General features: G+C 42.0%; 1 protein-coding gene across 5 annotated transcripts in view; it reads left to right on the forward strand.

The window, feature by feature from the left end:
• The window catches only part of SDK1 (sidekick cell adhesion molecule 1), a 382780-nt gene that overhangs the window by 258923 nt on the left and 110581 nt on the right, over positions 1 to 13276 (forward strand). For all 5 annotated transcript variants that reach the window (XM_088063904.1, XM_014252723.2, XM_088063906.1 and 2 more), the window contains 3 exons: positions 4747 to 4894; positions 5743 to 5883; positions 9343 to 9524. In XM_088063904.1, coding sequence (XP_087920030.1) covers positions 4747 to 4894; positions 5743 to 5883; positions 9343 to 9524 — 471 coding nt within the window. The remainder of the gene's footprint in view (positions 1 to 4746; positions 4895 to 5742; positions 5884 to 9342; positions 9525 to 13276) is intronic.

Genomic DNA, 13276 nt, shown 5'->3' on the forward strand with positions numbered 1-13276 from the left:
GAACTGAGCATCTTAACTCCCAGATGTATCCCAGGTCTTGCTGTCCTTTACATTTTTGTCTTTATTTACTTTGTGTTTGTGTGCAGTGTGTAAATGATTGCCCACAGAAGTAGAACAGGGAAGAATCTGATGTTCCACTGTTGCTGTGTTCTGTAATTCCTTATATACAGAATAGAACAGCAATGTCAGCAGTGGCTTTGGTTTGGAACACTGACTGTAATGTCTGCACACTGTCCCTGGCTTGTTTTGGTTTCTGTTTCCCTGAAGTGTTTGTTTTTCAGGGTTATTTCGATCTCAGCGATGTGTGGTTAATATTTAGCTTCTCCAGTCCTCCTGCTCCTCTGGAAACCATCACCTTCCCTCTGTTCCCAGCCATCCCAAGCACTGTTTGTGCACAAAGCTGGCATTTGGTATTGTGTAGGTATAGCTTGTTCTGATATGACTGTGCAGAAACTCTCTTTGCTTTTCTAAGACAATTTCTGTTTGGGTTTTGTGCTGCAGAAGGAGCGACTGTCAGGGAAACAGGGAACACACTCCACGAGCTCTGTCACTGTCACAGCAGATCAATGTGCCTCCCATCCCAATCCCCCTTCACTTCCAGACGTGAAGGAGGGACACCAGAATTATGTGTGGTTTATTTTCCAGTTAGCAAAGCTGCACAGGTTTTGTTCTTAGTTCTGTGGAGTTTGAATGTTTGCAGTTTGAGTGTTTTGGGTACAGGTGCTGAAATGTGGCCTTGTTTTGTTGCTTTGTTTGAGCTGCTTTGTTTAGGATAACTCTCACAGCTTTGGGATCCACGGCAGGTTTTGAAGCACGTACCATAAATGAATACACAACAGTGTCTGTTGCAGAGAAATAGCTGAAGAGGGTTCAAAATAACGAGTATAAATTTCAGGGGTTTAATTACCAGCTGCATTAGAGGGAGGCGTGTCACTCCACCTGGCATGGATTAGAACTCCTTTTCATTAATATCAATTCAGTAAAGAGATACAAAACCCTTATTTTAATTAGAGAGGAAAAAACAGCGGCAGATCGTGCACATAAATTGCTGGGAATATGAACGACTCTAGCCACCTAATTTTTAAAATTAATGTATTTGGCATAATGCAATAATTCTCAAAATACAAGTATTCACAGTAGACTGTGTCTGTGGGTGACTTGAAACATATGGCCTTAAACATTTGGGGGCAAATTTATAATCTAATTTGAAAAACACAGTTCCAAGGAAACACAGTCATTAAGTATTCCTGCCCACACAGAGCCAAGAATGTGAACCTTGATTTGAAATAGGATTTTCAAATAAATAGTACCATGCATTGCTGTCATTTGCACTAATATAATTTTGGATGTTTCATGACCTGTTTAGCCCCATTGCGATTTTCCTCGGAATTCCAATGAAGTGTCTTCATGGAGCTAGGAGGGGATATGCTTATTTTATTCCAAAAGGGTTTAGACTGAAGGAATTAATAAAAAAAATATTCTGAATAGTCTTTTAAATGAAGAAATTAATTAAGATTTACAGAATTCTGCTGATGACAATTAAGATAAAAGCTCATTTTTGTTTTATTGTGTTCTGGGATATCTGTGCTGTGTGAGGTAATGATATAACTCAGATTCATCACGTTGTGCCAGTGAGGAGATAATAAAAGTTCCTGTGGAAAGCATCTTTACATGCTTAACTAAAACCTATGCATTGTCATCCTGAGTTTAGTAGGAATAGTCAAATGGCAAATATTGAACTCATTGATAAATCTTTGCAAAAATGAAAATAAAACTGTATTGTCATTATGATAGTGACTCAGATCTAGATCATTTTAAAATATACTTTTTTTAAGACCACTGCTAGACCTTGTATAGATAGGTCCTACCAACAAAGGGTGCACCATTTAGCATTTTTTTGCAATATCATATTGCTACAAAGTTTTGAAAGATTAATTCAGTGAATTCCAGCAGTACAGCAGATTCCTACACTGCCATCTATGCAAAACCCCCTGGAGAAGGAGAGAGATGGAAATGTGTTCCAAACCTGCAAAAAACAGCTTTCTGCAGCAGATCTGATCAGCAATACCAAATTAGAAATGATTTTTGGGGAAATTGCAATTAATGCATGAACTGTACGGTAGCAGGGAAATGGGGAAGAGAAGCCTCTTGGCACATAGCCAGAGTTATTGAACACATCACAAGCTCATCCAGAAATTCGTGACAGAAAAAAAAAAAGTAATTTCTAAAACCCCAAAATGACATTGTGCACCAGAGAACAGCCTGTGAGATTCTTCATTTCCAATAAATTAACTTGGAGAGGCAATCAGAGTTAATTCAGAATGCCCAGTATTTGTAAGACAACAGACAGCTCAACATGGAAGTTGTTCAGACAGTGACAATTACGGGGAAAGAGCAGCAGAGCCCAGAGTATGTTCTGGGCAGCTTAAGTTAAATGAAGGATTAGCAGAGTCTGTTTTGTCTAACAGAGGCTTTTTTAATAGTTTGACCTGGCAAGTCTTTTGTCACCATGGAGTTTCTCCAGGCTTCCTGGGACAGGTGAGTGACAGCTATCCCTGGAGGACAGGAGAGGTGGTGTTGAAAATTTTATGGCATGTTTCCCATGTCAGAATTGCTCTTCTTCACAGTGAAAAGAGCTTCTGCACAATCCTGGGGTTGGTTGTGTGTGTCTAAAGAGGGAGATCTGGTTTTTGGAGTGTTTTGTTTATTGATTGTCAAAAAAAAAAAGACTTGACATTTAAATTTTAAAGATACTCTGCACACTCAGTGTATCCAGTGCTCCAGGAGTGAGCAAATGGTCCCCGAACCGCCCTCCTCTCTGAATCAGAGTGCCCAGGAGATGAATAGGCTTCGTTTATATTAGTTTCCAGTTTAATCTCTCTTCCTGCCAGATCTTTTATCTTCCACCAGGAGAGGAAAAAGAATTAATAAAGTATTCTACAGATGCAGCATATAAACAGAGCAAAGCCCCAAGGTGCTGAGGAGATTAATAGGGCCTGTTGTTGAATCAAACTGCTCACTACATTGAGCTGCTTGGGTTAAGCGCTCTCAGGTGGTGTTTACACTGGCAGTAAACAAATGAAATGCTCTAGGAAACGGACCACTGCCCAAGTAGCTCATACAGGGGTATTTCACTCCCCTCTTGGTGTCTGCTCTTCTATTTTCCTCAGGAAGTTCCTTCAGGCAGTGCACCGGGTCAGCCGTACCTTACCTCCAGCTTCCTTTGATTTGTTGCTGTGCACTCTGGCCTTAACAAGGCTGTTTGGGATGTCTCAAGGGAAGCCTGTGAAAATTCAGAAGGAACTAGGGTGCAAAAATCTCCTAAGCAACGCTTTCCTAGATGGCACAGGTGTGCTTCCTCTAAGGGCTCTCTAAAAGAAATCCAATGTTCAGCTAAGATAAATTGGCATCGAGATCTTGCAGCCAAAGTGGCTGTTGGTAAATCAACAATTGGCAAGGACAGACCTTGACTGCTGTGCAAATGTCCCTCTCCAGCATTCCCAGTATTCTGCTGTGTCAGGTTTCCTGTTAAAAAAGGCTTCGTTCTGGCAAGGCCCTTACTGGAATAAATACATTTGGAGTAATTTGAAGATGCAGTGTTTATAGCCCAACTGGCATCACACCCTAGAGGACTAAACTTGCTAAGGAATCTGCCAGAAAAGCACAAAATGAGTGGCTTCTGTCTTGGTGTGAAGTTTAGCAGCCTTCCACGTTTGGGACATCTCATCTTCATTTTCAGGCAGACGTTGAGGTGACCTGCCAGGAACCATGATGCACTTCTGATGAGCAGCATGCACAGATAACGTTGCCAAAATCTACAGCAAGCTCCTCAGCAATTTCCAGAAGTGTTAGTAATTTTGAGCAAGGAGCATGAAAACAGCTGGTATTATTTAAAAACTGAACAAATCTTCAAATTGGCTGATTCCATTGCTGTACTGTTGCAACACAGACCAAATGTCACCTCTCGTGACTATTTCAGTCGTGGCCTCAGGAAGAGGATGTGACACCAGGCTATGGAGAGAAGAAATCAGAATATTTAATTTTCAACATGTTTCATTTCTGACCTCTTTGAAAACTTGTAAATGTAATTTGGGCATCAGAGGAGCTCGGTATGGCAAGAATGCGAACTGACAGGGAGGGATTTAGAGTGCTGCCAGGGCTCCTTCTACCAGGGAATCTTCCTAGGACAATTAGATTCCATGCCGAGTACTATCACTAGGGGGAAAAAAAAAATTGCAGACACATAGAATCAGCAGCAGAAGTTTTCTCAGGTCTTGCAGCAAAGGACTGATTTGGCAGAGAGAGTCACGCTTCTACACCTGCTTGCAAGCTGGGTAGGAAGATATTCCAAACTGACTGTGAATTTCATTAGAATCCTTCCACCAGAGCCACTCATGGGTGTGGTGGTGTGATGGCCTGCCAAACAGATGGGTTGTGAAATACACAGCCCATCTGTCTTTATCATGCTTGTTTCCTCTTTTATTAAAATGTTAATGAATATAGTTTTTATTTATTATGCCATGACATGTGCAGCATCACTTTCCAGTAGACAAATGTGCAATCTGCATAACCGTGTGGGCTGACAGGAAGGTTTCTTCTGCTGAAAAGAAACTTCTTCCCAAAGTTCCTCTGAGGGAAGCAAGCACAAAGAGCTCTGAGCAGTCAGAGGCATTTTCTCACTTCTGCAGGGCTTTTGACAGGCACTTTCATCTTCTTTCTTTTTTCCCATGCTAATTTTCCCAACAGATTCTCCCTGGAAGGTTCACCTGTCAAACCTTGACCCAAAGATGACCGGTGTCACTGTCAGTGGCCTCACTCCAGCCAGAACCTACCAGTTCAGGGTGTGTGCAGTCAACCAGGTGGGCAAGGGCCGCTACAGCACTGAGACCAGCAGGTAATGACAGTCAGTATCTGTGTGCTAAAGGGACAGCGACCTGGGGAGGGAGAAAATGCTGCTTGTGAATGAAAGAATAAAATAATCTTTTGTGCAATGGTTGGGAGATGAAGAAGTTACCATTTTCCAGACCTCTGGAGAGTGCTCTGCAGCTGGCAGGACTTGGGGACGATGGCATTTGGGGGATGCAGGAGATCAGCACATCGTTGGAGAGGTGTCCTCATACTCCAGAGTATCAGTTGAGCAGAATCTTGAAAATTATATTTTGCTCTTGTGCTAAGCCCCAGCAGTTAGCCCGGGCAGGAGCACAGCTCTCACCCTGTCATGGCAATGTCGCTTCTGGAATTTACCCAGACGTGACAGAGAAGGATGGCTTCATCATATTCAGTTTCAAATGCATCCCTCTTCTTCTATGAACCAAAGCTTGCTGCTAGCTTGAATTGCAGAACAGCTGAACTCTAAATGGCTTTTTCAAAATGTAAGAGTTTGATATGAAAAATATTGAAAGAGCTGAAAGAAACAATTTGGAAGGAGTCACAGACACTGGACCTGAGCTCTTACTCATTCAGGCTTGTAATCTTTTTAAAGAGTTGTAGCAGCCTGGGTGATTCCAAGAGAATAGGGTTACCTCAGCTGTCTGTCTTGTTGCTTGCTTAACTGATTTCCTATTATGTTGATTTGTTGTAACTATTTCATGCATGTCTTCAGCAGTTTGATCAGCATTGTATTTCTTCCTAGTCATCAGACTGTGATAAAAGAAAGTGGTTCACTTGGAGGGGATACAGGAAATAGACTGTTATTTATGATTTCTTTCAACACCTATGTCCATCACATTCTTTTGTACTTAGGTTGATGCTACCTGAGGAGCCCCCCAGTGCCCCCCCTAAAAACATCGTGGCCAGTGGGAGAACCAATCAATCCATCATGGTCCAGTGGCAGCCTCCTCCTGAGAGTGAGCACAACGGGGTTCTGCATGGCTACATCCTAAGGTGAGTCCTTTCTTAACCTGGAAGGTCCAGAGATAGGTCCAGATGTGCACAAGGGAGTTCAAATGGTGTGACTTAAGAGTGAAATAAAAGCTGTCTCTAATTGAATTAAAGATATTAGTTACTGTTTGCAAATGCACAGGCTGCCCTGGTTTGTTAAATGTGAGAAAACAACTCTTCAAGGGGTCACAAGGGTGCAGCCACTTAAATTCTGGCCTGTCTGTCCTAGAGAGTCTGGGGGCTCCATCAGCTGCTCTGAAGGATCAGCTCCCAGAGGAGACTCCCAACATCCTTTTATTCCATTTTCAAAGGGAAGTGAAGCACCAAGTAATGCAAGTGTTCACGTGGGAGGCTGGTACAGTGCAGCCTATGCAGATGTATATTTGCTTATTACAAGCTCAGCTCCCTGCTCAAAAGGTTAATTAAATTTACCAAAGACACAACAGGGCTCCTGCCTATGGAGGAGCAGCAAAAGAATCAATAAACTTCAGTTCTGTGCCAAACAAAATGGAGACAGGGAATGACAGGTCAGATGCTTTGTGGCAGACCTTGGTTTGGTTTTCAAAATGAGCCAGTTGAGTAAGATCCTGTCAGTATTTATTGATGAGAAACACATTCAGGCAGGTAACTGGGAATCCTGCACACATCCAGTCAGGCTGCTTACACAGGATTCATTGTGCTGGAAAGGGTGCTGCCACACAAGAGACTTTGCAGAGCATTTCCCTGAGGTGATTTTTTGGGACTCAGTATTCACTCCTACCCAATTCCACTACAGATTGCTGCTCATTTGGCATCCTCCACACCCTGCAGTGCTAGCAGCCAGCTAGGGCCACACCTCTAGTGAGCGAGACATTATCTAATTTAGAGTTTTTGTGGGAAACTCACAGCCCCTGAAATATTTCCAGGTGATGGTTACAGCCTCGTGTGGGCAGGCTGCTGCCATTTTTAATACAGTGTCCTCCAGAACTGCAAAAGAGAACTAAATGCTGCAGTTTAAATGCCAACATCCTGTTCATGCTGTGCTCCTACTTTCACTGGCATGGATGGAAAGGCTTTTGTCCTGTTAAGAGTGTTGGTGAGCTCCCAAAATAGCTCTGGGAAGTTCCCTCTGTCTGCAGGCAGAGCTGAGTCTGTTCCTCTCCCTGTCACCTGCACAGAGCCCCTTGGCACTGGTGAGCCCCCTGTGCAACTGCTGTTGGTGCAAGGTTTTAGGGCTGGGCTCAGTTTAAAATGTTTTTTCAGCCATCAGTGGGGAAAGGTGCTTTAACTTCTTCCTGCAGAAGGACTCTGAGTCCTGGGTTCCCATTTGCACAGGGTGCAAATGTCATTTATGCAATTCTTCCCTTCAAACTGGTCTCCTCAGTGGTAGGATTAATTCCTTAGGTATTCCCAGGGAGTCTTTCCCAGACTCAGCATGAAGTCCTTTAAAAAAGCAATCCCATAGGCTCTAACTTCTGGCAATCTGTGCTGTTTTCTCCATATAGCATTTCCAATAAGGTTTAACTTTGGTACTTTCTACAGTATTTATCTGCATAATTGATCTCTGACCTTGCTGTAACATCTCTTTCCATTTTAATAATGCTCATATTCATTATGCTCAATCTGTGAACACTTTTGGTGTCTTCCTGCTTTGTCTTGACAGCAGAGCAGAGAAACCATTTATTCAACAGGAATTTAAGATTATCACATAAAAGCACAACTGTCCCAGGTAATAAACCAGGCTGTTCTTCCAAGCTGAATTGTGTGGTCACAGCAATATGCACTGAAGAACAGTGTTCCTGCACTGATTTCTGCAGAATCAGGGTACAGCAGAATGAAAAGCACCAGCCATCCCAGAGACCCAAAGCTCAAGACATGCAAGATGCTAAATTGATGGAACACCTGATCTTTAAAAGTGAAGGTGCACTGCACAAGTCATGTGGAGTATCCATCAAAGTCCATGGTGAGAAAAATCATGAAGACATGACATTTGTGAACTGGCCTCCTTCCTCTGCCCTTTTTCTCACTGCCAGTATTGCATTTAGGGGTCTGCATGCTAACAGCATAACAGATTAAATCACAGGAGCGCTTACAGCTTGTCTGCTGGGCAGGAGACAGAACATTGCTGTACTAAGAACTGACTTTGTCATGGAGCACACACCCTGCACAGGAGGTGAGAGAGGAAGGGAGAGCACGACTCAAAACGCAGCTGAGGGCTGCTATTTCTCCATTTCCATTTATATTTTGTAAATGGAATCACACCAGTGTAGCATTACAAATATTAAGTGTTCTAAAGGATGGTCAGGTGAGCAGCAGAAAATAGAGGTCTTGTCAGTGATTAAGAACTGATCTCGTTATAGGAAGACTTTAGAACAAAAATCTCTGGCTGAACACAAGAAGTTGTCTAGTCATAAACATTGCACCAATTTTGCTTAGATGAGTTTAAAATGTCTCTGTAAGATGTCAATGAAATTGTTCTGTGTCAATAAACTTTAGGTGGTTGCAGTGAAGCAAAGGATGGGTAAGAGTGTATAAAAGTTGTGCGGTGAATAAAAATACAAATCTTTCCATATTTGTATTTTTCATGGAGCAATGCCTTGTGTCCCTTATTTGGCCTCTGTTTTTTTGGGTTTTTTGTGAATTAGCATATTGTGAGCATCCACTGTAGTGCTTTCCTAAAGGAAGGAAAACAAACAGTATTATTCACATTCTCAGATTTGCAAGGTTTGTTTGTTTCCTATAATTTAATTCTTCTCTGTAGTTTGTTGGCCTGAAGAGACACATCAAAGAGGCTCTGTTTTCTGGAATACAGTTTTTACGTGGGAAAATATATTTGGTGTTTCAGCTTCTCATGTCTCAGCAGAAAGAGTTTCAGGATGTTTATCACCCACCTGTGTTTGACACAGCCCTTCTCCTGGAATTCCAGTGCTTACCCAACCATTCAGTCTCAGTTGTATTCAATCTTTATTTTAATCATTCTGTGAAGTAAATTCTGGTGGAAGCCAGGGGTGCCAGTGGCTGGGATTCCAGGAGGTCTGAGCCCTCTGAGCTCTTCGTTTTCAGATTACAGAAGTGGAGGGGGAAAAAAAAAAAACATTTCTCAGGCTGATTTACAGCAGCACTCTGATAAAAATCACATCTGGGCTATTTTTTGTACTAAATCACAGCTTTTACTAGACAAGCCACATTTAAAAAGCTGTAATTTTTCTGCAACCATAAAACAGGATAAAATACTCGTTTTGTTTAGCCCTGAGCCTGTAATCTCAGTGAGATCAGATTATAAATACTACAGCAGTCAAACATGATATGGTCTTATCAGGAATTGCTATGTTCCTCCTGATTATTTTTCATTATTCTTGGTAAAATTCTGCTGTAAAACTTTGCATATTGCCTCTTCACAAAGGAAGCTATTTTGCCAGTCAGGATATTTTCTCTAATTGATACCATCTAATTAACCAGCTAATTTTTCTCCCCATATGGCAGGTATCGCCTGGCTGGCCTCCCAGGAGAGTACCAGTATAAGAACATCACCAGTGCAGAAATCAACTACTGCTTGGTGAAAGACCTGATCATTTGGACCCAGTATGAAATCCAGGTGGCATCTTACAACGGAGCTGGGCTGGGAGCCTTCAGCAGGCCCGTGACAGAGTACACACTGCAGGGAGGTGAGCAAATCCCACCAGGATCTCCTTTATCATCCCACAGCTTCCTTAGGGCATGGCTGCCTGGCTGTGCCACCTTAGAACCTAGGAAATCAATGGTCACTTCAGTCAAATTTGATAGACAGCTTGGAGCAGGAAGCACCTGAAAATTTCAAATGCCGGAGCAAAGCTGAGTCTCTGCTCTATCTCTGGTGTAGAAAAAGCTGGGAGTGAAGTCAAAAATTATCTGTTTTGTTGACCCTCATGATGACGTGTTGCCACACTTGCAGGTCAGAGTCAGCTGCAGCAGAAGTAATAAATAGAAATGCTGATGAGAGCTGGGGTCCTGGGGAATGGATTTATGGGACCTGTGACAGGCAGGGGCTGAGGTTACCCTGCCAGGAGAGTTAGAGGAAATATGGCAGGGAATTGGTTTTATCATGGCCAAGGCATGCAAGATGCTGCATATGCAATGTGGGAAACACTGGAGACAGAGTGAACCAGCTGCATTGGTTCTGATAATCACAGAATAACTTGTTTTAAAAATATGGAATAAATTGTAAGGAAAGTATAAGGAGAGAGATACAGCCTGTGGAGAAAGGGTTCTGAAGCATTTCAGGAATGGTGCAGATACTTGCAAAGGGGAAGATAAAAAGATCCTTAAAGCCCTGATTTTTATGCTACGGCTCCTCCACACTTTTCTAAGTGCTTTAAGAAGAGTATAAATTACACCAACAAAAGGATATGTAATTACTTTTTACAACCAGTGTAAGACATGTTTACACCTCTAGATTGGTATAAAAATCTGTAGGATAATTAAGTGCCAGGTCCTTAAGGCTTCCATATATTCCCATAATTGCAGGGTTGTGCTGGTTGCTGAGCACTGGACAGTACATGGACTCTACTTCATTGGTCATAAAGCAATTACACTGTTGTAAAAACTTGCAGATTTACAGTGCATCAGTTAATTTCCAATCAGTGAAGAAGATGTAGTTGTTTGTTAATTGTTACTAGGAGTACGTCATAACATGATTAGATACGGTTTGAGTTGTAGAGAGATCTTTAAGAAAAGGTTATTCATATGCAACTCTAATTAACCACAACAAATAGAGAAAGAGCTATCTCTGTTCTGTCTTAAGGCATGTAAAGTCTCATAGTTTAGAGGAGCCTAGGCACACTCAACCTCATTCTAGAAGTATTTATAACAGACCTTGAAATGTTTTTCTTGAAGTCTTCTCCTTGCAGCCAGGATTAATGTTTTCTATCCCACTAAAGACCCAAGCTCTGCAGAGAATTGGTTTGCCCACAGAATTTGAATCCCTTTTGTGATTATGCTTGTAATTCATTACCTTGTTTATTTGCACATTTTAAGCTATCATAGCACCTTAACCTGCCATCTATTAAGGCCCAGGTTTGGACTTCACACTCTTTTTTCTTTAACCCTGTAATTGACTCTAATTTCCCTTGATATTATGTGCAGTTATTATCATCCTTTATTGATTGGCTGTCTGTTGTCATTTATAAGGGTATAAATCCACTGTTATAAATTAGATGTAGTCAGTCCTGCATTCATGTTAATCAGCAGGAGTGTTCAGACTGCAAGCCAACCTGCAATGGCCTCTTTGGCTTCATGTAATTCCTCAATGCTTGGTAGACATAGAAGAAAAAATGGATATTTCTGATTTATTTCATATTGGTATTTGCTAATAGCTGTTAATAACTACTTCATTGATGCTGCCACCTCCTAATGAACCTTGCTAGGATCACCAAAGGCATATGTTCTGTTTTAAAAAGAGTTTGCAGCCTTTTTACATTTAGAACTGAAAAGGGAGACCGGTTGGTATAAATACTCTTTGAAACTGGATTAATATCCAGACTCAATACATAATGTCCAAATCTCTGCTCCTTTATGTTTATTGTAGTTGAGAAGAGACAGGAAAATCTTGTGACTGTTCTTGCTCCAGAATGTTTTTCCTAAACCAAACCAGCAGAAGTAAGAAAAAGCCATGTGTAAAACTGCCTTGTAAATCATATTCTGATTTTAATACGAGCAGAGATAAATGTCAAAGACACACACTCCCATCCATCCCCCTCTCCTGCTACCACCCCACCACCACTGCCTCTGCTCTGACATGCATTGAATGATGTGAGCTGTGCTGGCAAGAACCTGTCTGTCTGCAGATGAAAAATACCTGCAACACCTCATACTAATCAAGTGTTCTGTGCAGCCAGAGCCTGGGAGGAAATGAACCCCGGGAGCAGATCAACCCATTGGCAGGAGCACATCAGCATATTGGCACCTTTGTCATAGCGGGTATTGACTGGCCATATAAGCTGTGGATTTATACCAGCAGCTAGTCTATTAATCCCTTATTAGTCCTCTGGCATTGCTTTAGCCACTGAAAACTAATCAGCTGCTCCAAGCTCCTCGAAAATCACCAGCTTCCAGAACTCAGCCAAGCTCACGAGGTGTTGAGGGATCTGAACTTGGAGGGAACTGGTGCATAATGTCAGTGAGATAAAATGTCAGAAAGACTTACTGGCAGAGCACTGAACATCCCAGCACGAGGGTCAGACAGGTTGACTGTCTCTAAAATCTTGAAAGTCTTTTCAGAGTGATATTCAGCCTGATCCTTTGATGCTCTGTATATATAGGTCTTTCTTCATCAGTTTCTCCAGCTGTTCCTTGCTTTGATGTTACTTTTCACAGGGATTTGTGCCAGCCCTCTGCATAGGGCAATTTTACTTATATAAGCAGTGTCCTGCAGGACTTCTCATTGCCGTATGAAAACCTGAAGTTTCCCAATACCTTTTCATGTAAGAATAGCTTTGTGAAGGTATAAACATCTTTCTGTGGTGACACTGTTGTCTCTGCTCTGTGCTGTTGGTCATGTTTGCTTTTTCTGCAGGCTGATTTGATAAAGCAGCAGCTTCCACCCCTTACTTTGGGTCTGTCCCTTTTATCTCACCACTGTGAATATCTCTGAGCTTCTCTCTCTGGAAAACTCCCACCATGCCTTAGATTTAGGCAGGGCAAGGTTTACAAGTAGAGACATTGCTTCCATTAGCCTCTCCATTAGCATTAACCACTTCTGTTTATGCTTTTAGTGCCATGTCTTTCTTTTGATGCATATCTCAAAAGCCAAAGATATTATGTCCCAGAGGTCACAGATCTCAATGTGTACTTGAATGCTGTTTTAGTTTCCCTTCTTTGCCATGCATGGACACCTTGCCAGGCCAAGAAGGTCTGAGCAAAAGCTCTTCCTGAATAAAAGTCACCAGAGTAGTGAATCTTGATGGTGTGGAAAGGATAAAAACAAGAGGAGTCTGTTCAGCCAGGTCCAAAGCAGCTTCTTCCTCAGGCACTAAGAGATGCATCAGAGAAATGTATTTGACTGAGATAGAAGAGGCAGAGGAAAGCCAGTTAACTGAAACCTCCTGCTTTATGTAGGAAATAATCTTGAAAAAGGAATCCTTCACTGCAGAGTGTCCTCTTCAACCATTCACTTTACCTCATTGAAAAGATACTTTTCCTAGTTTTAGCAAAAATACAATTTTCTTTGGGGAGTCTCCCAATAGCCTTGGAGCAGCTATGGCTGTTTTGGGCCCAGCTGCTCCTGTGCAGAATCAGGTTATAGTTGTAGTGGCTGGGGTTTTATCTTGCTTAGATGTCATTTGCCATCTATTGCTTTTATTTTATCTATAAATTATTTCACAAGGTGGTGAAAATAGCAGTTGTCTCAGAGAGGCCCCTGGCCCCCAGCTCTTAATAAAGA

Source organism: Pseudopodoces humilis, chromosome 18, assembly GCF_049639895.1.
Source record: "Pseudopodoces humilis isolate 2021_Gansu_Grassland_sample_001 chromosome 18, ASM4963989v1, whole genome shotgun sequence".
Taxonomy (NCBI): Eukaryota; Metazoa; Chordata; class Aves; order Passeriformes; family Paridae; genus Pseudopodoces; species Pseudopodoces humilis.